This window comes from Pollicipes pollicipes, unplaced genomic scaffold (genome assembly GCF_011947565.3).
Source record: "Pollicipes pollicipes isolate AB1234 unplaced genomic scaffold, Ppol_2.1 Scaffold_6686;HRSCAF=7923_pilon_pilon_pilon, whole genome shotgun sequence".
Lineage (NCBI taxonomy): Eukaryota > Metazoa > Arthropoda > Thecostraca > Pollicipedomorpha > Pollicipedidae > Pollicipes > Pollicipes pollicipes.
In genome coordinates, this window is record NW_023596921.1 from 12,043,550 (window position 1) to 12,067,674 (window position 24,125).

Consider the following 24,125-nt stretch of genomic DNA (forward strand, 5'->3'; position numbering starts at 1 on the left):
CCTACCCAGCGCACTTTAATTTCACTCTGAGTATTATTAACCGACGAGGTCGTTTCACAGTCTACACCACACACAAAAGCTTAATACTTTCGGAAGCGTCCAAGAGCCATACCAAACCCTCCCGGCTTATGCAGACAGTCACCTTTTACCGCATGTTCGGAGTATTTTGGTCTCGGGACGTTCTACTTTTGTAATTTTCCGAACATCAACGGAGAAGTCATCGAAGCTGCAACTCTGATGGCAGGACATTTCAGTTTTCAAAGCGCGATCAGCCGAGTCCTCTTGGCTATTTCCTGAATGAGCGCGCTCTGTCGTCGTCAGCGCCTAAAGAGCCCCGGGGCCTCCTCACGATGCTGCCAGACAGCCTCGTGGCCATCGTCCGACGCGCACGCAGCTCATGCATACGTGATCCGCCGGGGGGCTCATCCGACCGTGGTGGAGGGGGGGGGGGGGGAGGGATGGGTTTGGCGGTCTCGCTCGACGCCCCATCGAAGCGCTGAGTTAAGGACACCAGAGACCGGTTGTTCACCGCGGCGACCTTCGAGCGTCGCGCCCGTCGTCCGCCGTCATGTTGATATGCGATCAGGTTAGGCGAGCGGATCGCGGGGGAGCTTTAAACTTGGGATGGCTGCGCAATATTGGGGAATTAGTTCGCCAGAAGCGCCACGAGCGGTGAAACATGGCGACAGCGGTGACAGGTGCGGCGGAGACAAAGAGGCGGGTCTGACACTTGAGAAGCCACGTGAAGACTGCTTCAAAATTTGCTGAGTGATAGCAGCCTATTCATGAAGGCTGGTTCTGAACCATTCATTTAGGTGGCATGCATCATGAACTTAGGCTTTATTATTGGTTTTGTAAAGTTTGGTAAGTTTGTATGACATTTGTAAGGTTTTGAGAGACGTCAAATTGCATTAGATTGATCCTGTCTCATAGGAATATTTTCACGTTTACGAGACTATTGTATCAAACTAGCATATGTATGCATTTTATCATTTCACGCCAACTATACTGAGCTACGTATATATGTATGTACGTGATGAGCCGCAAGCCCCACAACTAGGTGCTATGATGTCTCGAGTCTTGACTCACTTTGATTGAAGCGTCTAGAAAGCCGGGACATTGCCGGAAACGCACCACCAACCAGCCGCGTGTTCACTACATCAGATCTCGACATGCTTCGAACAATACAACGCGCAAACTTGGTCTCAATTGAGACCGAAGCCCGTCCCAGAAGCTAGCTAGTTTATGGTTTCTCTAAACGTTTTGAAGAGAACTTGATTCGTTTTGGCTGGCCTTAAGGTCAAGTACAAGGTCAAGCAACACAAGGCACCAGAATACGAAGGCTTGAGGTCTTCACGAATGGGATTTCCTTTTCCAAATGTCTCGCCATATCCATTGGGGACTGTGCCATACCTCAGTAGTTCCTTACCAGTTGTACCAACCCGCATCCATCCAATGCATTATTTTGCACTTGAGTCGTAACTTATCACCGAGTGTCATGACGGTTACATCCAAGTTTACAAACATGAATGAATGTGTGAGAAAATTATCATTCACGAGAACTGGCGTTCTCGTAAATGACCATTGCTGTGCAAACTCTCCATGCGCCTTACGCTGCACCATCGTAACGCGTGGGGACCTGCGAACCGGGGATGGGTGCAGGGTCTGAGACCCACAACTTCCTGCAAAAGTTAACACTGGGCCTGTGGGCGTTGACTAGAAAAAAATCCAAACGGCCATCATCCCTTCCCCTCCCAACGTGGGTGGATGTCCGTTGTCCCCTGCGAGCAGAACAAAATATGATCGCGGTTTCGTAGCTTCTTCTCAGCCAGCACATGCCACTAGGCAGACCGGTGGTCATACAATGTATCGGTGTATTGACGTGTTTATGTACCAGAGATATGCGTGCATCGATTTAAAAGCCAGTCATCTAATGGCTCTTTCGGTTTTGCGCTCAGTACATGATGTCAACACAACATAGAAAAAGTTAATCGTCTGATGCCTGTACTTGAATACGAAACCAAGTACACGATAACTGTCGCACGTACTAAAAACACAACGAGCATGACTAAAAACGCTACAAACATGTAAAGACAAAGGTGGTATACGAGTTCATATCTTTGCCTAGCTGCTCACGTCCATCACGGCCCGTTTGAAGGCGGACAGTGAGCGGCGCTCGGTTACACAGGCCAGCCACCTACTCCACGAGCACGACTCTCGGTAATGGGAGCCCCTCTGGGGGCACATTAGCATGTATTTTGGCAGCCCCAGCCGACCTGCTCCGATGGAGCGAATGGCATGGTGAGATACCGAGGACCTGGCGGTAAACGTGCCGAGCAATACGGGGCTTGGGGCCATATTGCCGTGGTAGAGCCGTATTGCCGTAGAGCAGTACGGGGCCGTTCGGGTAGTTGAAAGGTTTATAGAGTTTTGTGACATCCTGCACCTGAACTAGCCGCTCCATTCGGTCCCATCCCAAAACCTGGGGTGCCGGACCAATCCTGTCCCGATGCCGTGTCCCTGTCACAACCCTGTAGTTGTAGCGTGTCCTGGGTGAAGTGATGCCGCAGATGAAATAGATACGTCAAAAGAGCATTGCGCCCCCTGACTGCTTGACTGATGTGTCAATCCCAAGACAGAACGGAGTAGATGGGGACATGGAGCAGCTGGATCGAGCAACAGGATGACATGCGGGGTTCTATGTGAAAGTTTTTCGCCTTTTTTATGTTTTGCCTGCTTGCAATCAGAATGAACTCAGCTTTTTTAGTATTTCATGTTGAGAGAGCTAGAACGGAACCAGCTCTCCGTGGTCGCCGAAGTATGTTCAACTCGAGTCTGAGGAGCAGTGACATTTTGGCCATCTGCCTTCGCTCGGTCCACAGGCGGGTGTCGGCAGCATACATAACGACTCGACAACTGGGCAGGTAGCACGGCAAGTCGTCTGTCAGAAGACTGAACAGGATCGGTCCGGCTATCGATCCCTGTGGTACGCCATGGGTGACGGGTAGGAGAGTCGCGCTGCCACCTCTGGTCACCTGCCTCCGTTCGGTGAGGAAGCTCTTGAACCACGAGGGGTCGACTCCATACCATCCCAACTTGTTGAGGCCGACGCCGCTGTCGACACTGCCGCAGGCTTTGCTCAGGTCAGCTGCTGTGTTCGGTGATATGTCGCCATTGTCTAAATGGTGTGGTGCCCAGTCTACAACGTTGTGCGTCGCGTCCTCCGCGGAATAGCAGCGGCGGTAGGCATGGTGTTGGCCGAAAAGGATATTGTTATCGATGAGGTTCGGAGATAATTGGTTACAAAATACTTTTTCGGTGACTTTTGACAAGAAGGAAAGCAAGGAAATAGGCCGGAAATTAGACGGGGTCTTCGCATCACCAGATTTGAAAATCGACACAACATCAGCCATCTTCCACGACTCAGGGAGTGCATAAGTTGCGATTTATATGTTTTGACCGAATCACAGTACGTTGGATGCGAGCACAACCAAACGACTACAGATTGTTGATCGCCGACCGGTGTGATCGGAACTGCTACTGCCGTGCGTGGGACATCCATATATGTGACGATGTGGTCAGGGCTGCTACTGCCGTAGGTGGGACATCCATATATGTGACGATGTGGTCGAGGGCTGCAGGGTCGGCGTCAGGTGAGCCGGCTGATGCACCAGCTGCACCGGGCTGAGCTCCGACAGGGATGCGTTGTAGCGTCTGACGTATGTTAGACCAGTGTCAAGGACGTTTGTATCGGAGGAGGCGTCTCCTAGTACGAAGAGAGACACTGATTTCTGGAAGTCCTTTTCCAAAGTCCAATCCAAAGTCCAGGGCTAGGCCAGCTGTTCTTCCAAAAAGCATCCAAAAACCAGGTTGTGTAAAGATTTGTTATTTTTTATCATCAAATCACTGTTATCAACAAGCAGCCCTATTCATTACTCGTGTCGCTGCATTCCTTGACCCGAATTAAATGAAAAACAAGGAAATTATTGTGGTTCAGAAATTGCTATCACACACAGGGACGAAAAAGTATACCTTCTGTCAGTCACGAAATCTGAAACAGCCTAAATTGTCACCTAAATTCAAATCTATCAGACACCTATTGGAAACCTACCGCTACCCGCATAGATGAGCACTTCCCTTTTGGAAAATCAAACATATCGTTAGAAATCATAGCCGCGCGTCCGCAGGGCTTGAAAAAACGCCGATAAAAAGTGGCGATATCTTCATCCCGATAACCAGAGCATAAATATGACACATGGTAATTGCATGGTCCTTGTTATGTTATGGCCCTTCTATTACGCTGATGCCGAAAGCCCATAGATCAGAGTGGGGTGAGTTATATCATGTCCAGGTAGCATCAGGGTGATTTATTTCAAATCTATGCGATAGATGGCAGTACTGAGTCACTCAGCCGACGCACAGCAGCTCCCTCAACCTTTCAGCGGACTTCCAGCCGCGTGCGTGCACGCGTCTTAGGATGAACGGAACAAATGGTTTGATTGCACACCATTGAAACTATAGGGATCAGTGAAAATGTGTACTTGAGGGCTTGCGGAGTTACGAGGCCAGTCTGAAGCTATTGCGATCGGAGGGAAAATATATGCGGCGTATATACTGCAAAATAGTTGGTGTCGATTGCCAAGGATTCGTGGTGGCGGGAACTGTCATTGACTGTCTTACTGTCATCGATTGGCTGGCTCGATTGCCATCACATGCTGCCATCCGGGAAACAATCCAACATTTACGTTACCTACGTAGACCCACGATTTTCTACCTGAGGAATAAAAACCCAGGTAGCAACTGTCGTAAAACAAACACTGATTGGTAAAAGGGCATACATTTGTCATGTCGCTTGCACAACAAATTAGGAAAAGGCACAGACGGGCGCATTTGGTCGACGTATTGTAGCACGTTCAGCTAACTTGGAATGCAGTGCGTCCTATCATAAAACAAAACGTAAGCAAAGCTGTCCCCACCAAGCGATACAATTTACCCTAGGGTGGTGCAAGTTGTCCACGGCTGTTAATTTGTTTTCTTTTGGGTCGGCCACTATCCTCCCCATCTATTCTGTCTCCCCCTCCCCTAAACGGTGAATTTTGCCCCACCCAACCTACTGGTGCCCAGTTAAGGCAACGCATTAAAATGGAAGATCAGAATTATGTCAATTCTAAAGAGGATTTCTACTGATTGTTTCACAGCTAAAAGGAACAAAGAAAATGAAAACTGCGAAATGTCACGCTCAGTTGATAAAATTTCATGATATTCTGTTTTTCGTGCGTATTGCATAACTTTGGTTACACGATTAAGATGTCTTGTTGAATTTGGTCTAGTTTTGTGCTATTGTCCGAGTGTTGTGGCCTTAGTTGGCGACGTTAAGTTTTACAGACTGCAGCAACCTGTGTGATTTCGGTTTGAAATTAAATCGGAACGTGAAAACAAACTGCTCGAATATTAGGACAAAAAACGTGACCAAGTTATCAGCCATTTACGCTCCAAAAAACTCTCGAAATCTGCTGACCTCCACTTCGAAGTGAATATGTTATGGATAGATACGAAACCCTAATGAGCGACGCCAGCTGACTAAACCGATACCCGCGGTCACCCGATGGCATCATGCCTAGCACGATATCACCATCACTATCATCGCGACATCAACATCATGACATCATCATTCAGCCCTGTGGCTGGTAGCTGCAAGGTGCGCGGCTTTCTTCAATAGTTGCGCACAGCAGCTTGCACTCTTTGTTCTCGAAGTAATCCACGTTTTAGGACGTTGAAGCCACATAATTTAAGCCCTAGGTGGATTGCCTGCGTTTAAAGACGTCTGAAGACACGTAGTTCAGACCCTAGGTGGATTGCCTGAGCCCGGTTCCCACGACTGACGCCAAGCAAAATGGTAATGATGCCCAACAACAACATCTGCCGCCGAGACACAGAGAGGACACGCGTAGGAGCAGGGATGTGGTTTCCTATGCGGTTTTGGGAGGAATCCATCTACATGACGAGTGAAAAGTGGATCAGGTTTGGGGAATCCTGTCGTTTAGCTTACCAACGCCTATGTTTTGCCCGCTCAGACCCGTGAAATAGCACGGGCTTCTGTGGTGGTCAGGCACCCACAGTGCCGGGCAGACGGTCCTGTGTCGGCAAAGGGCTCGAGTCGGCCAGGAGAGCATTTGCTGAGCGGGGAGAGGGACGGAATCCCGAATGCGTTTAGGCGTTTATATGCTTTTTGTCCTTTTACGCTTTCCGTTGTTGTTTTTTACATGCTGTTTTATCTCTCGGACTAATGGCACGTAATAGGCACGTATGCATGTGAAGTGTATGCTGATGTCAAATATGAATATAATATAAATTCTACACAGTCTCTTGTGTTGGTCAAAGCCCCCTGACAACGAAATTGGAAGTGAGAGTTTACGACGAAAGACCACAATGAGACAATGGAAGGCCCATTGACAGCTGGGCCCCCGTAAGGAACGGGGGGCTCTCCATCCCATTTCAGGGTGGGGCTCATCATGCCAAACTGAGGTCTCTGTGCCAATAGTTGGACACCTGCGATGATAAGGGATCTTACTTCATCGATGGGGGCCTCTACGTCCATCCGGGGCCAAATACCCGGGTTAGGGGGCTCCGGTGTCAGGCAGGTGACCAATATATGACTAATCTCTCTCAAGGCTTCCGCATCGACCTGGGGACCTCGCCTCCATGTTGCCAGTATGACGCCCGGTGGGCATCCCGCGCTGTAAAGGAATGACCTTTTACTTTGGCCGCTGACCGGGAAAAATAATGATCTCCTAGTGTAATACCTACTGGGCTTTTACCCGAAAAAGGTAAGGTGTTTTCTGATAACCGCATAAGGTGAATCAAAACCAGGCCAAAAATGAAAAAGGCAACACAAACGAGGACGTCCATCCTTATCCGAATCAACATGTGAAACATCATTTAAGAGTTATTACATTCACAAGAGTTTTGATAACATAAAAGTTAACAAACGTAGGAGTGTACATCAACATTACATACGAGAGCCTTGAGCCTGCGTGCTTGCAGTCTTAGCAGCGAGAACATCGATAGCCGAGGTTGCAGTTTACATCAAACCAAGCGGCGTCGGGCACTGCAGCTAGCACCGGGCGGCGGGCTTTGGTGCACGAGAATAGCCGTCGTGAAATAATGAGTCCAAAAGTGTGTCGAAATCCATTCGTACCTTTCAAAAAAGAAGAAGATTTGGGCGATCTCTTTTTTTATTTGGGCATATCTCACCTATATAAACTTGAGGCCGTTCTCTGAACAGACAAAAGGCGACAGCCACACAAATACAGATATCTTGTCTTTACGTATTTTGTAGTTCCACCGCCAAATTCCAGCATCTGCCTGAGGTGCTGTGAATGCTAATGTGTTCCTTTTGTAAGTCCACAAATTGCACAGGGGAAACATACTCGCGGATTAGTTTCTTAACGTACAAAGTGACATTATAAAACGTTCAAAGAAGCTTTTTCAGAAACGATGCCTTTTTCGTCTACCCGCTGACCACCACCGAATGTTAGCTACGGAGCCGACACCGCGCGGCTGCGTGAATAATAAATAAATAGTGAATAGCGCCGTCGTTTCATTCTATGCAATCATTTGAAGCCTGGTGTCTTTAGTTTAACGATTTCAAAATAGGAACAGAGGTGTATATTTCGGCGCATGCTGGCTTGTTTCAATGAAAAGAGTACATATCAAAATAGAACGAAGCAAATCGTGCCCCTCGAAATCAAGTGAGCCATATATGGTGGTATTTTCTGTAGGGGGTCTTTCACCAGGAGCGGCCCTTTGTCATCTCCGTGTTCCTCCCCGTACCAAGATTATGGCTTCGCATCTACGTATACGAGGCCATTGCGCATCGAGCATGCGTACATAAGTATAATCGCATTTGGCTAATGGAGAGCCAGCTCAACTAGCGACGCTTCTATAGTCAACCTAAGTTGCGCATGACATTGACATTACAGGGGTTCATTTCCTACTCCTTTGAACTGAAGCGAGTTTGGGTCCTCCTCGCTCCAGAGGCAAAAAGGCTCAGAGCAGTGTCCTTCAGAAGCACAGCAGGCTTGCAATGCGTCTCTGATGAAATGAGTGGAAAAAGGCATTCCCAACAGGTCATATTCATGGGGAGGCCGAAGACCATTTTCGGAGTTGATGCGTGGAGGAGTGCTTATTTTTTTCTTTTGCATCAACTGAAATGCATATGCTTTATCGCTGAAACTTTGTTTTGTCGAGAACCTGCCGTACTGTGCACGCTCTCGTGAATGCATAGATTAATGTACCGCAAATTACCTTAGCACGTAACGGAAAATTTTGAGCAGATTTTACTGAACGATATGCAAAAGAGAGGTGCAATCCGCTAACGATCGCCAGCACTTCGTCACTCTAGTGCTTCGCCTACCAGCGCGTGTGAAAAGTTGGTAATTCGGCACCACTGCCAGCATGTGGCTGTGCATATACTTGTATATCGGCACATTTGATGCAGTATTGTGTAAATACATTTCTGCCATAGAACGCTCAAGCGTCCATCATGGACCGACTCAAATCCGCATTTCTGGAGATTGCGGAGCTCGTCTTCTCACTAGAGACATCTACCCTTTCGTGAGATCGGTTCCTCAATCTGAAGAAAATAAGCTTTTCAGTCGGCCACGGACGACCTTTATAGTTTGCGGGGCATGAACAAAATTGTGTGTCTTCGCCACAATAAAACTGTCCGTCTCTCTTGCCATTTTTGGTTGATTATGGGCCTAGCTAAAAACATAAACGTTCTAAAGTCCGAAATCTGCAACACGATGATTTTTCTTGGAGCCTTAGCCACATAAATAGTATCAGCCAAACCTGTTGGACGCAATTGTATGCTCAAATTTTTAAGACAGCTTTACGAGCCAGTGACGCCATGCATTTAATTTCCCTCGGTTGTTGAATTGATCGTTCTCATTTTTACTCGCACACCACATTTTTACCTAGCAAAGTTCCATGTTGACATATTTCGTACTCCTTCGTTAGGGCCAAAACACACGGCAAAACGCCTTGTTTTCCGAGCGTTACGAGGCATCAATATTTGTACAATCTTCCGGGGGGTCAAACCAATGTATCCCTCCCATGGAACCACGTGGCATCAAGAATAATAAAGTTTCACTGGCTTTGCCGCTTCAGTTGCCACCACTTTGCAGTATTCGCATCATGCCATTTGGCTTGCGCATGGACTTAAGCGGTGACCCCAGGATGTGAATATATACATATTCATGATATATTATACGTATAATAAATATATACATATACATATATATATATATATATATATATATATATATATATATATATATATATATATATACTCTGCTAGCCATTCGGCCACCCTTACATCTTCCTACACAGACACTAAGTTCATCACATGGGCTAAAGTTGTCAGTCATTATAACAACCTGTAAGCTGTTACTTGTCAGCTGCTCAGTAGAAAAGGGAGTAAGGGGAGCACTTCATGAATAGAGTATGGGAAAATACTCAGCCAGCGGAAACCAGAACACCAGTGCGAGCCGGGAACGAGGGCCCGTTTTTGTAAGAATTCGTGGAAAGCAGGAAACCAGGGTGCTGTGTCTAAAAAAAACAATCACTGGAGTCAGGATCGGGGAACCAGGGGATGGAGTTTATGAAACAACACGCCGATATCAGGGTTCTAAAATGCTGCTTTCAAAATGGGGAAGTGGAAACCAGGAACCAACTCCAGGGGCTAAGCGCGTGTTTGTTCAGTACCAGGACTAATGAAACACCGCATTATACGACGGATGTCGCCGCTGTGCGCCGCCTCCTGCCATGGGCGCCGGCCGCTGTGCGCCGACTACGACGGTCCAAAAAAAAAAATGCATAGAGATGGAATTATTGTGGCTACAGAGAGCAAGACTAGCATGGCACCCATAGCAATCAACAGCCTGATAGCCATCTTAAGCCACCTTAGGGCACGTTTCCGGCTCGGTCGCCAAGGCTCGAAAGCTGATTTCCTGCAGGAACGTCTCTGGTTGAGCGCGGACGGATCCAATAGAGAACCCAGGGATGCGAGGTAGGGCTCCTGCTTGTTTGCTGTTTCCTAAATCAACGTGTATCTTGTCAAAATTTGTGTCCGTTAAATTGTTTTTTTGTAAATTGTTTTCCTATCTGACTTTCCCCTGTTGACTCTAATCCCTCACGACTTTTTCTGTTTCGACATTTCTTCCCGTCTACCATGTCCCTTTCGACTAATACATGTACTTTTTTCTTGTGGCCTTTCCATTCGGCGTTTCCTCCGGGAACTGTGCAGAGGCCTTACGGGTATCCTAAACGCTTAAAAAGAACTGGCTTCGTCTAAGCTCTAAACTAAAAAGGGCTCGTCACCAGAGGTCCTAGCTCTCTTCAAGGAGACTCGCTTCACTCCAACTCCCCCTTGCCTGCGTCACTGTTTTGTGGTGAGACTAACAAGCCGTCTTGGATACCAATTTGTGAAACATCAGATATGTATGGTGCGTCATATTTTTTACATGACGTCAACCACTTTTGGCGCATATCCGACGTGCGTAACAAAACCTCGCGTGAAGAGCACGAAGCTTGAATACTTTCATCCTTGGGAACGCCGGAGAACACGCGGGTGGCGCGCTGTGTACCTGGGTTCCATTACCGGCGTCGGGTATCTAGTCGTATTGCGATATAGGGTTGTGAAGTGTTTTTCACAGAAGTGAAACAACTATGGCTGAAGTAATGGAGGTAAGGAGTATCTCACTGGCATTTATCTTTGTGCTTTGCTTGGGAGTTCCCCTGTTGGAAACGCCTGCGCCATTAGCCCGTCTTTGACAAAGAAACTTTCAAGGAACGTTTTGTAGGTGGTTGCAGTATTCATAACCAAGCTGGTAAACAGAGCTCTGCAAGGATCCATTCATGTTCGATTTGCCATGAGACAAAGCAAGTAGCTTTATCAATGTGGCTGCAATTGCAATTGGTTCAGGTGATTGTTTGGATAATTTTGCGGTATTGTAATCTCATGTGGATCACTGATGTGTGATGCATGTTCTTTCATGTTAGTTTGTGGCATAATTTGATTCAGCTTGACTTACTGAAGGCACATGTTAGGTGTAGAGTACCATCTGCACTGCAGGAACCTGCCTGGTGGTGCCTGCAGGTGCACGAACCCACCTGGCTGCATGTACGCATAGAGTGAACCCCAATGAATGTCATCATCGGTGCCATCATTCATTAGTGTATTGGCTGTGAGGACATATGTCCTAATATTTTTAACAGGATTTTGGCCCCATTCAGTTTTTTCCACAAAAGATGTTGTGAAGTTTTCATGTTCACAATATCATGTATGATGGATGGTTTTACATTCACAATACCATGGTGAGGTTGTTCCTTCCAGATGGCTGCACAGACCCCGCAATCAAGATTTTTTCTTGAATTTCGAATGATATTACAAAGATAACTTCAACCATCCCATTTCAGTCTCTGAGCAGTTCCTTAAGTTAGGAGTTTCTTTGTGATTTGGGCCCTAGACTTTTTAGTGCTTACAAATGTATCACAGTGAAAAATATAGCATGATGTTATGGGTAACATATGACCAGGGTGGTTGCACCCTCTAAAGCTCAAGTTATCACATCATAAATGGTTTTGCCATTAGAAAGGGTTTCAGTAATGGGGGGGTTAAGCTGTGAGTGTGTGGTTAATCTAGGAAAACTGGAGGTACAGGGTTCAGGTTTGCTGCAGTGCCAATCTTCCAGGGGGAAAAGCAGGTGATGCAATATAGCCTCAGCAGCTGAAAGTGCCAAATAGCCTCAATAACCAACATGGTATCATTTAGCTAAGTGGCAAAATGATGCTGTTCCTAAGTTGCAAGAAAAAGTTTTCAGTTGCCCAACATATGTCATCACTGCAAAGGGAATACTATGTGTCAAGGAACCCAGAACATCAATTGACATGTTGTGCTCACATCAACCTGCAACCTGGATGCCAAAGAATCTGTGTCACCAGGTCATTCTCTTTTTTAAAAGATCAAAGCTGAGCTTTCTGATTTGATGGATACCCCTGGCCTGAGCTCATACTAAGCAGTGCTCATGTGAGTCCTGACCACTGCCATCTCAACTAGCCATTTTAGATCAATGGCAGTATTGGGTGAGAATATTATAATATGCCAAGGCTGGGCACCATCCATCCTGTCCTCTGAGGTGATGCCTCCTGAACTTTAGTGTGGCCATTGCCAACAGTTGCAGGCCATGCATAACTGCCAAGGTCAGATGGTGAGCTATTCATGGCAACATACCCTATATATTGTGTCTCTTAGTTTTGTTTTGGGTGATTGAGGTGAGATAAAACTGAGATGCAAGTGGTGGAACAGGCTCAAGTAAAAGCAAATCACTTTGTGAGCATAGCACACATGAGGGGTGAAGAACATGTTTCATGATGTTATAAACAGGGTGATTTGTATTTTACATTCTTATCACAGATGGTAACTGCAAGTGTAGATGCTAGTGTCTCGCATGCACAGCTATTGCCACAAAAGCTGCAGAGATGTGAACAGAGGTTGTGTCATAGAAGTTGCAAAGATTTAAATAAAGGCTATGTCATGCTGTGAATGCATCTTGCAAAGATTCTGTGGCATCACATAGAGCAGAGCACTCTCAATGTGCTGTAAATGCACACTTCATAATGTAGCATACAAGGCCTTTCTTGCATTACACACAATTCTCAGCATGTAGTATCTTACATGCTGTTTCTATCATGAAAGTTAGGGAGATGCTGACTCCCTGTTGCATGAACAGAACACATGCCATAATGTGAACACATCCAGCAAATATTCTTTGTGATGTCACAGAACAGAACATTTGTGGTGCTCTGTGAATTCATCCTTAATTGTGTATCACTCATGCATTCATTTCATTATGTGTGATGCTCATTCTCACTCCACTTACCAACTCCCATAATATTCCACTCAGCAACAATTGCTGTTCTGTTCACCACCAAAAAACATGAGTGCCTGCATTGCATTCCAAATTTGACCCCAAATCAGATCAAATAGAAGCACCCCATTGACTTGGCAGACAGGCTAGGGCTTGTGTTGCATGTTGGATGCATGCTCACTTGTTTAGAACCTTAGCAGCTACATTACTGTTGCTGAATATGAATATGGTTGATATATTATAATGTGACATCATATACAAATCAACATCAGATATGGAGTGATTTTATTAATGACATTACACATTGGTGGGGTTCATGTTTGTGTTGTCATTTTGTTCATTTGTAAGGACATGGTTGATAATTGTTTGCATCAGGAATGTGTGTAACCCTTATGCATGGCATGACAGTTGTATGTAATATAATGTAAGCATGCAAGGAATGTCTCAGTCATATTGCATTTCTGCTTGTCACAAACAATAAGGGCAGCTCACTCACATCCAATGGCTCATAGAGCTCAGTCGTCCTTGGACTAGGTGACCACTTTGCACCAACAACTGTGAGCTGACTATGAAACACTAGGGTGTGATAGACCATAGTGATTGGTGAATAGCTGTTATACTCACAATTTGCTCATTCTTATTGTGGTTACCTGCTCACCATTTTAGGCACTTCCTTGCTTTCCTATGCACTAGGAAAATGTTGCAACGGAGGCACCAGATTTTAAGGATTGCTCTGCCACTTCATCCCATTGTGAAAGCATGGCTAGATTTTTTTTTTGTATTTCACATGACATTCCTGTTGTGAATCAGCCAGCTCCATAGGAAGTTATAAAGGCATGAGAAATATCAGGCCAGTGATCAAAGTAAGCTCATAAGGCACTTGTACATAACATCATATATAAATCATATCTAAATCATCATCAGGGAAGCTGCTGCTCAAAGGTTGGTGGACAGATTTAGCTGTCCATATTCAAATGTTCATCTGACATGGTACAATCAATACAGCTTTTGTTGACAATATGTGCTGACATCCCCTGGTCTACTGTTCCCTGTTTGTCTCTCATTGTCGAAAAAAATGCCTGTCAGCTAGCAGATTCAGGTAAGCTTGCCACTGTCTTATGATATTCCACTTATTTTTGTTTCAATTACAACATTGATCCCTCCTTAAATGGCATGCAAATGGAGACATACACAGCATATGCATGAAGGAAAGCAGGACAGTGAGAACAAGACTAGAAAGAGAGCTGGTTATGGAAGCCATGTGACTTGACCCTCCCAGCATTAACACCCAGGTTGTTGGGGTTGCACCATAAGGTCGCGATCAAGTTAGTGGAAACCATGACCATATCTGGTGGTGGTGTGGTACAAGGTGTGCAGTCGTGAAATGCTCCGGGGTTGTGCATCGGTGCCTGGCTGCGCTGTTACCATTGGCGATGTTTTTGCGGCAGGTGGTCAACTCGGATGGCGCTGGTGACGCTGAGGCGCTGAAGGCCAAGAAGGAGCAAGAGAAAGTCGGCTGTGAAGAGATGACCTCCAAAGACTACTATTTCGACTCTTACGCCCATTTCGGCATCCATGAGGTATCGATCGGGGAGTGGTGGCATTCCAATCCTCGCCCTGATTGTGATTGGGGGGGGGGGTCGGTGCTGCCCTTCTTACGTCTTGTGCGGACATCTCTCATAACGGCGTACTGTGTTATCGCGCCCAAATTTTGATTATCAGTGCAATGAGACTTTTTGGGGGACATTCACATGTATGGGATATTTACTACATTTATGATACATATAAGATATAATGGAACAAATTTCAGCAATGGGATATTCGGCACGCTTGTTTTGGCACCAAAAACGTGTCTAGAGCACTTTTGGTTTCCGAGTGGCGACTGTTTTTAAGAAACACTGCACAATGATCCACGGCCGGCGCAGCGATGGGCGACAACCGACGAGTCTGCTGATCGCACACGGTGGTCCGGCACTGTCACCTTAACGTGGCGTACAACGGCAATATAGCGGCAACAAAATATACCATTATGCTCAGGATTGAGCAATGAACGCGTCTCTGGAAGCTTGATGTGGCTGCTTGGCATGGTTTTGCAAGTATTGGCGTTTAGAGCTGAAATATTGCGGTTTTCAGGAAGCCCGGACTAACCTGGCATAGCTGGGTCAATTATTGGTCTAGCAACATGAAACCTTTTTATCTATCGCGAGGTCTCGTTGAGATGGATCCGTTATTTTTATCAACGCCAGGCTTTATTTGACTTAATTAGGAAATCATAGGAGAGGCCCATCGACCCCCTAACAGTTCGCGATATGAAAAAGAGAAAATCAAGTGGAGCGTTAATATTAGTAGCATATGGTGGTGACCATTTAGCGCATGCACCTGCAATTAATACATGTGATTAGATAAGTTATACTTCTTGCCGGGAGTATGATTAGAATATCTTTGTGTGATATATTGCATTGCCCCTCTGTTACCTGCTATGGAAAAATTCTCACAACGCAAGTGTATCAAGATGATAACGCGCTCTTGCGCCGGAGATTTGGCCCATTGCTGGTTCAGGGCGGGCTGGCCACCACCCTTAGTCGCCCGACCTGACGCGGCTGGCGGAGGACGCCGCTCCGGCGGAGACCACCTGGGGGTGGGCGGGACGTGCGCGGACCGACGCGGCTGGGGAGGGGGGGGGGGGGAACGCCGCTCGTCGGCCGGAGACCGCCTGAGAGCACGCGAGTGGCGCGCTGTCTGACGCCGCCGTCCGGCGCCCCTCGCCTGACCCGCCTGGCGTGCGCGGCCCGGGCCCGGGCGACGTCGCGGCGAGTATTGGCCCTTTGTAGCCGCGACGGATGGGCTCGTGCGCCGCCGATGTGCCGGGCCGCCCGACCGATCATGGGCCCCAGATAGATGGAGAGCGATTACGTGGTGCCGACCGGACGGCACTACGTGGTTTTGTTTAAATGAAAGGATGAATGAACACATAAGGCTCACTCTTTTCGTTCCATCTCAGTTTGTGGAATTACGGGGCATATCCGACAGGTGGGACCTCTTAGTGCTGGTGCTGCTCAAAGGGCTTAACCACACCGTGTTGATGTTCGGTGTTGATGTTCGTGAAAACACACATCCGTCTTCCGCTAGTGGTTGTTTACTACTGTTTCCGTTCCCTCTGCAGGAGATGCTGAAGGACGAGGTGCGGACACTCACCTACCGCAACTCGATGTACCACAACCGGCACCTGTTCAAAGACAAGGTGGTGCTGGATGTGGGCTGCGGCACGGGCATCCTGTCCATGTTCGCCGCCAAGGCCGGCGCCAAGAAGGTGATCGGCGTCGACTGCTCCAACATCGTCGACCACGCCAAGACCATCGTCAAGGCCAACAAGCTCGACCACGGTGCGTGGTGGCGGCGTGATGCAGAGCGGGGCTGGGTTGGGGTCTGCTGTTTGGGGAGGGGGAGGGGGGGACATGGCCCCGTCGCCGCGATCTGTCGGCCCAGCAGCGCAACCACCCTGACGCCCCCTGACGCCCAGCTGCTCATTGCGCTGTTGGAGACGTGAACTGCAGTGACATGATGTGCGTGAGAGAAGAATGCCAGTGATGTCTCTGTCATAGAATTTCTCTCGAACGCAAGACATGAGGGCTGTTTGTTATCAACATTACAGTGTGTGCGGTTCTGCATACCGTCCGTTGCCTCTGCGTGTGATTCCGTGAATCGTCCAATAGCTCAGCCAAGGATTGTCACCTCGACATGTTGGGCCTTGCATGTACATGCCCCACGGTTATAATGTTGTCGTTCTCGCCGGCAGTGGTGGAGATCCTGAAGGGCAAGATGGAGGAGATCACGCTGCCCGTCGACAAGGTGGACATCATCATCTCCGAGTGGATGGGTTACTGCCTCTTCTACGAGTCGATGCTGGACACGGTGCTGTACGCGCGCGACAAGTGGCTGGCGCCGGGCGGCATGATGTTCCCCGACCGCGCCACCCTCTTCATTACCGCCATAGAGGTGAAGCTCCGGCTGACGGCGTGCGCCGCCGCCGGCCACGCGCGCGCGTCGCGGGCTGTGAGCTAGACTCTGGTTTGTTTGCCGATGTGTCACCGTGGAGGCGGTGAAATTCGGAGCCTTCGGTGAGGTCTGCCGTCTGCCGTGACCGCTGTGGGCTGGCGGGATGCGTCAGTATCCGAAGGTCATTGTGTGCGAGACAGTGGTTTTTACGTTACGCTCTGGTCGTAACGTTTTCAGTTTTTCATGATTATGGCGGCAATGTTCTGGGCGTCTGGGGCCTTCGGCGGAGCGGGGGTCGGCCAGGCAGCGGCTTTATTGGATTTGGCGCCGTCTGGGTGCCTCAAGGGACTGGCCAAAATGCGCCATTGCCAGGGAGGATAGTTATAATTAATGGACTGTGCAATGTAGTGGTGGGCAAGTTGCATTATCCTGTATCGTAATGCGATCACAGTTCGTAATGGTCAGGCTTTTTCAAGAGCTTTTTCCACGTCCTCTGCGCGCTGCTGCAGCGTGAGTGGATGTCATTGGATGCGCGGTCACGTCTCAGCAGAGTGACGTGTGCCAGTGTGATCAGTGTAATGTGTCCGCCGCTGCTACCTGGAACAAATTCAAACCCCTCGGTTGTTCAGATAAGGCATGCGACAAGAAAACCAACACTTTGGTACCCACTTGCGGAAATGTAGGATCCGTTCAAACTTGCGGCCTGAAAGAATGGAGGTGTGAGCTCCTCATGCCTTTCTCAACCTGGTCAGCTGTTAACCAAACCTCCGGTCCCGTGCTGAAATGAAGCCGCTGCTCAATTCTAAAGAGGTTATTCTACTGCTCATCTAGACATATTTGTCTTATCTGGCAGACAGCACAAGGAGTGTAAAGAACCAGTGCTGTCCCCCGCCCCCTCCAATCACTAATTATCCCCCAGCTCAATGCGAAAAAATGTGTTCTACAGCCAGGCAACGATAGCAGATTTCCCATCCTGTCAATCGGCGTCTCGCTGCAGCTCGAACGTCGGAAAGACGTGCGCGTAGAATAGAACCAAGGCATCGCGTTCCACAAATTGAACACGGCGGGCATGGTCCGCCAAAAATACCACGTAGATGAAGCTGCATCTCAGCAATCCGACAGTCTTGGGTACCATCGTGAAATAACGAAATGTAAAGTAGTTCTTCATTGTGTCTATGTGTAAGCCTGTCGGCTCGGTGCTGGTGACGCGCGCTCGATGAACCAACTGCCTGCCAGATGTGCCCACCGAAGGCCCAAAAGGACCGGCCAGACGTGCTCACCAAAAGGCTGCGAATTCGGCTTATTTTCAGGTTCGCTGGCGCTAACATGTGCTTAACGGCACTAAGTCGTCTTCCGTGTGAACTTGGCAACTTCTTGCAGTACTGTCGCCAACCGCAGTGCTGCGTCGCCACCAAGCCGATGTTCCCGAGAGCCCAAATACAAACGTACTGTGGTCGCTGTGCTTGCCACAGAAGCGCGACCAGCGCCCTTGTCGAAGTGAGCGGTCACCATCTACTGCTGCTCATGCGCGGCCCGGTTACTTGTGTCAGAGTATCCCTGTGTGTGTGTCCACCCCGTCGGCGCTGGTGCGCGCTTACCGGCCTCCCCCGTCCCCCTGCAGGACCGCAATACAAAGACGATAAGATCAACTGGTGGGACGACGTGTACGGCTTCGACATGAGCTGCATCCGCGAGGTGGCCGTCTCCGAGCCGCTGGTGGACGTGGTGGACCACAAAACAGGTGAGCGGCCGGCTGGGTTCGCGCCGGTCCCGCACGGCGGCCGACCGGGCTGGACTGGCGCCGGTCCCGCATGGCGGCCGGCCGGGCTGGACTGGCGCCGGCCGGGCTGGACTGGCGCCGGCCCCGCACGGTGGCCGGCCGGGCTGGACTGGCGCCGGCCGGGCTGGACTGGCGCCGGCCCCGCACGGCGGCCGGCCGGGCTGGACTGACGCCGGTCCCGGCACGGCGGCCGGTCGGGCTGGACTGGCGGCCAGCCCCGCACGGCGGCCGGCCGGGCTGGACTGGCGCCGGCCCCGCACGGCAGTCGGTCGGGCTGGGTTCGCGCCGGCCCCGCACGGCGGCCGGCCGGGCTGGACTGGCGCTGGCCCCGCACGGCGGCCGGCCGGGCTGGACTGGCGCCGGCCCCGCACGGCAGTCGGTCGGGCTGGGTTCGCGCCGGCCCCGCACGGCGGCCGGCCGGGCTGGACTGGCGCCGGCCCCGCACGGCGGCCGGCCGGGCTGGACTGGCGCCGGTCCCGCATGGCGGCCGGTCGGGCTGGACTGCGGCGCAGTGTCGAGCTCCACTCCGGGCGGCACGGCGCTGGGCCGTCCTCGCCGCCTGGCGGTTTGAGCGGGCCGCGTGGGAGGTCGCCCTTTCCGCTCTTGTTCGACCGGATGCGCGTTAGGTGTCCCGTCCCCACAGCCAGTTGGCGCCGGGTCGTGGGGAGGGCCCCACAGCTATACTGCACGGCACACGATCGCTGGGCGCGTGGTAGGCGGTGCGTGCCCACGCCTTTGTGGTGTACGCGTATTGGACGAGCCGTCGCTGCAGCCGCACCACCGTAGGTATTCCCTCGCTCGCGCGCACGCGGTGCCCGCCGCGTGACGGATTCACTCCCCGGAGACCAAAGTCTGCTGCTGTCGTGCCGCATGCATGAGCGATGGTTGAATATTTATGGTACATGTTTGTCTGCGGGACGTCCGCCTGGGGAGGGCGTGTTGTGCTGGAGGACGTGTTGTCGGGGAGTGCCGGAACGCGGCGGTGCCGCCTTTCGGCCGTGTACACGTTGACTCGCTGTTCTCTGGAGAGTGGTTGGTGTTTGCGCCAGCCGAAACACTCCGAACATCTTCATAGTGGATCAAGGAGGCAAAAACGCTCCCCTTAATGGAGGAGGGGAACAGGCGCTGGCCATCCGAGCACCTCCTTTATGGTTCTCCCGCAGAGTGCGTAATTTTCTTAGTTCGCTCCCAACATCGTGCGGCCTCATACTGCGACCGGCGCTCGCTGGTCTCTCAAGTATTCGTCGCCGGGACAAGCCAGGCTAGGACAAATGAATTTCCAGAGCGGGTCATTTCACTGGAGCTCATCGTACGCGATCGCCGCAGTTAAGCAGCGTTGCGACCATTGGGTGGCATATTTGAGATTTAGGTGCCACTTTGGCTTTCAAACTAATTAGCGGTTATGCCGAGCGAAATTACAATATTTGGTCCGGATTGCCGTGATGCGGAAAAAATTAGCCACCGTCTGGTCCCCGGGCAGTATGGATCGGCGAGGTCAGGCCTTGTCCAGCTCGCCGGCCTTCTCAAGTATAAAATACGTACAGGCCCTGGATGGAGCTATACGGCCCGAATGGGCTGCGGCGAGGCGTCGTCCCGGGCTGACCTGAGGTGCCGCGTGCCGACAGGTGGTGACCAACTCCTGCCTCCTGAAGGAGGTCGACCTGTGCACCATCAAGAAGGAGGAGCTGGCCTTCTCCGCCCCCTTCAGCCTGCAGGTCCGGCGGAACGACTACGTGCAGGCGTTCGTCACGTTCTTCAACGTCGAGTTCACCAAGTGTCACAAGCGGGTGGGATTCAGCACAGGTACGGCTGCCCTTGAAGCGCTCATGAAGTCATGCTACCTGCCGGAGATCGTTTGTGCTCTCTTGCCAGCGTGTGTTGCGCTTGATTTGGCTTTCCGTTTCTCACCACTTGACCCTCAGTGTCCTCATCGCTGCTGGATTTCCATGTGCACGTGGACATATGGCCGTATTACGGTGACCATTGTGATGCAGCTAACGAGCCGTGCCGAGTGTCCCTCTTGGCGTCACTCTTGCCACTTCGCTGTCCTCACACTGAGACGGACACTCGCATACCGGGGTCCACGCGACACGGCCGTACTGCTCGAGCCCGTATAGGGTGACGTAGACTAGAGCATGACGCCCGGTGACCTGCGGTGACGGCGGACACGCGCGCAGTCTGGTGTCTGGTGCCTGGAGCCGGCCGGCGGCAGCGGCCCCCCGGCGCGGCGCCCTCTCTCCGGCCCTCTGACCGGGGCCCTCTGGCATTTCAGCGCCGGCCGCCGCGTACACGCATTGGAAGCAGACTGTGTTTTACTTTCACGATAGTATCACGGCCAAGGTAGGCGAGCAGATCGAGGGCGTGTTCTCGTGCTCGCCCAACCCGCGCAACAACGTGAGTACCGCGTGCGCGCGCGCGGCCGGCGCCGCCCGCCCGCCCGCCCCCTGACCTGTCTGCGACCCACAGCGCCGGAGGCGCGCTACACGCACTGGAAGCAGACCGTGTTCTACACCACCGATTACATAACGTGCAAAGTGGGCGAGACCATCGACGGCGTATTCGCCATGAAGCCCAACGCTAGGAATAATGTGAGTGTCGATGTGGTGTGGTCGGAGCGGCGGCGGCCGTCGGCGCCGCTGCATTCGCCGGGACGGGTCGGGCAGGGACTGGCGTTCACTGGGAGGACGAGGGAGGATTAGTGCAGGAGTGGACGACAGGTGCTCGCTGCGCGCCGGCGCTCAGGGGAGGGGGGATTAATGGGAGAGTGGACAGCAGGCGCTCTAGCGGAGACCGGGCCGGCGTTCACTGGAGATGGGGGGAGGGGATTAGTGGAAGAGTCGATAATAGGCGCTCTCTAGCAGACCGGGCCGGCGTTCGCTGGGGAAGGACTAGTGGGAGAATGAATGAAGGCGCTTGCTGTCAGAGACTGGGTCGGTGTTCACCGAGGAGGACTAGTTTACACTGGGAGAGGGGTAGTCTGATGTTTATTGAAAGGGCTGCTGCCAGTGGTAGAGGAAGGGACGGGAGTTCACTGCGATCAGGGCCTGACGCTCAATGGGAGGCAGGTGGAAGCCACTGAGTAAGAGCTGACGTTGACAGCAAAGGAGCTGGCGGCATTCATCTGTATGATGGGGATAGCCCGCATGGGACTCGTTCACGGGGGGGGAGGGGTAGGGCGCTGCGTAGCGCACCGGCGTTGGGCTTACTAGGTTCGCGCGTGCTTTAGGAGGGCATGCAGCGCACATGACGCTGTAATGCAGCCTTCACCAAACGGTACGTCGGCAGTGTAGGATGGTGCCCCAGCTGCCCAAGTGTGGGTGACGTGGTCTGGGTTTATAGGCAGATTATTTGAGATCGGAACGGACTCCCGTCATCGAAAGCGGGGAAGGCTGCGGGGGAGTGAGGTGGAGGAGGGTTGCGATAGTGGTGCGGATGCTGTGCCGATTTTGTCATTTTTTTAGGCGGATGTGGCCGCTGGGATGGCCTTGCTCTTTGCCATATTTCAAGGAAGCGATGATGGAACGGGAAGCAGGACCGTACGCAGTGTTCCCGAAGGCTGGGATCACTGCTGCTCTGGCAGCGTGAGCTTACAATATGCTGCGGGAACCACCGGACACGCCTACACACGTCAGGAACCAATGTTTATCTGGCCTTCGTGCATCAAATCGGTACGCAAGTGCTTAAGATTGCTATAGCGCCATGAACTTGCTTAAGTGACGTCCCTGGAAGAAGGGACGTCACGTCCTTGGAGGAAGGGACGTCAATCGCTGCCCGTAGCCAGACTGAGCCCAGCGCTGCTGGGCGGTGGAAATGATGATCATTGATCACGGTTCTTGTGCGCGCCGACTGCTTCAATCTTTTGCGCCCACTGGACCACTTGGGTTCGCGATTGTCACCAGTCATTGGCGATTGTCGGCAGTCTTGGAGCGCCATGTACCGGCGTGGTTTAGTATTGGTACCGGTGAGCAGCGCTGTGTGTTCTCAGCGGACTCTGCCCGTGCTCAGCAGCACTCTGGCCGACGCGGCAGTGCCTCAGTGTGTGCTCATAGCGCTCTTCGGGCGGCCGCTTCCGCGGTGTCGCTGCTGACCTTTGCGGGCAATCAGTGGCGCCGAATGGAAAGGTCTCTGGGCGCTGGAGTACGATTGACCGGGCAGTGCGGCCCCGTGTCCGCCGGCCGACACGCGTCGCCGGCGGCGTGGCGCGGCCTTTGTCGTGGGATGGGCGACGGGGCGGGCGGTTACCGCACTTCACCGACCCCAATTTGTCAGCTGACCCGGAAGGTCGCGACTTGTAATGGCTGGCGCACGCGTTGATGAATAATCTCGGGCTTCGTGTGTCGTGGCAAGGGCAGAGCTGTAATCGGTTCGTCAATGGTAATGGTTCGATGTGAGTGGGTGGTTCGAAATGGCATTAAAATGTTACGTCTGGGGCCACCCAGCTTGCTGTGATGTATAGTTCTGCAAGTTTATGACACTTCTTGAGTAATGTCCTGTCTGGGCCAATATGATGTCCCCTTCATTGACAATATCAGGCGTCGTGTCTGCCGCGTTTGGCTGCATTCTGATGACGCTCGTGTATTGTTCCAGCGCGACCTAGACTTCCACATAAGCTTCGACTTCCACGGAGAGCTGTGTACTGTCAAAGATAGCAGGAGCTACAAGATGCGCTAGGTAAGGGTGCACCGTAGCCAGCGATGTGCGGCTAAGAGTCTGGAACTGGCCTGCAGCCATTGCTGGTGTTCACTGCACCGGAGCGGTCCAGTTAAAGCAGCTGCGGACGCCCATCGTTCCCCTGCAGTCAAGTGTACATTTGGCCGTTGAGGCCCCTCGGGCGGGGCACGTGCGTCCGTCGGCCCCAGGACACCGCCCCAGCTGACCGTCCAGGCCCGTTCTCAGCGGGAGCGGCGACCGCCTCCCAGGACGTGCGATGGCCGCCGCCCGCGAGCCCGCGAGCCTGGCGGCGGCTGCTCGCGCCGGGCTGCCTCCGGCCAGGCGGCGCCGGCCGCTCCGGATGGCCCGGCGGGCCGCCGCCGCCGCCGCCGCCGCCGGGCGCGTCTCCCCGGCCCGGCTGCTGTGATGTCGCCTCCACGACCGCCGTCCCCCGCCCCCTTCTTCACCGGACGGCGTGTCACCGCGCGCCGGGCTCGTACTTCGTCATCAATAAATGGAAGACTGACGCCGCGGTGTCTGCGCTCGTGGCGCCTGGTGCGCCCGGCCGTCCGGTCCAGCGAGCAGGGCCTGAGTCGTGGCGTGTATTCCACCTCACATGCTGCATCACAGCACAGCGTCACGCGCCTGGAGTCTCCGCCTCACGTGTTATAGGCCGGCAGCTCCGCCCACCCCCGCGCCGGTACCGCCACACAACAACAGCCGCCCGAGAGCACCGTCAAAGGTCGCGCCGTTCAACTATCGCCTAG

At 51.8% G+C, this 24,125-nt stretch overlaps 1 protein-coding gene across 1 annotated transcript; it reads left to right on the top strand.

Annotated features, from left to right (window-relative positions):
• The first annotated feature begins 10,616 nt into the window (after window positions 1-10,616).
• LOC119107170 (protein arginine N-methyltransferase 1) lies at window positions 10,617-23,885 on the top strand. Its single transcript, XM_037230554.1, has 10 exons — window positions 10,617-10,749; window positions 14,381-14,512; window positions 16,096-16,315; window positions 16,729-16,928; window positions 17,305-17,308; window positions 18,550-18,669; window positions 20,317-20,511; window positions 20,981-21,102; window positions 23,296-23,379; window positions 23,605-23,885. Exons 1-9 carry the CDS (start codon window positions 10,732-10,734, stop codon window positions 23,377-23,379), a joined length of 1,095 nt encoding a protein of 364 aa, XP_037086449.1. The 5' UTR covers window positions 10,617-10,731; the 3' UTR covers window positions 23,605-23,885.
• The last annotated feature ends 240 nt before the right edge of the window (window positions 23,886-24,125 follow it).

Bases quoted from the DNA above. Each gene is read 5' to 3' on its own strand.
- LOC119107170 (XM_037230554.1), top strand. The intron at 18,670-20,316 runs GTGAGCGGCCGG...GGCTGACCTGAG, and splicing joins CGTGGTGGACCACAAAACAG to GTGCCGCGTGCCGACAGGTG. The intron at 20,512-20,980 runs GTACGGCTGCCC...CTGGCATTTCAG, and splicing joins GCGGGTGGGATTCAGCACAG to CGCCGGCCGCCGCGTACACG.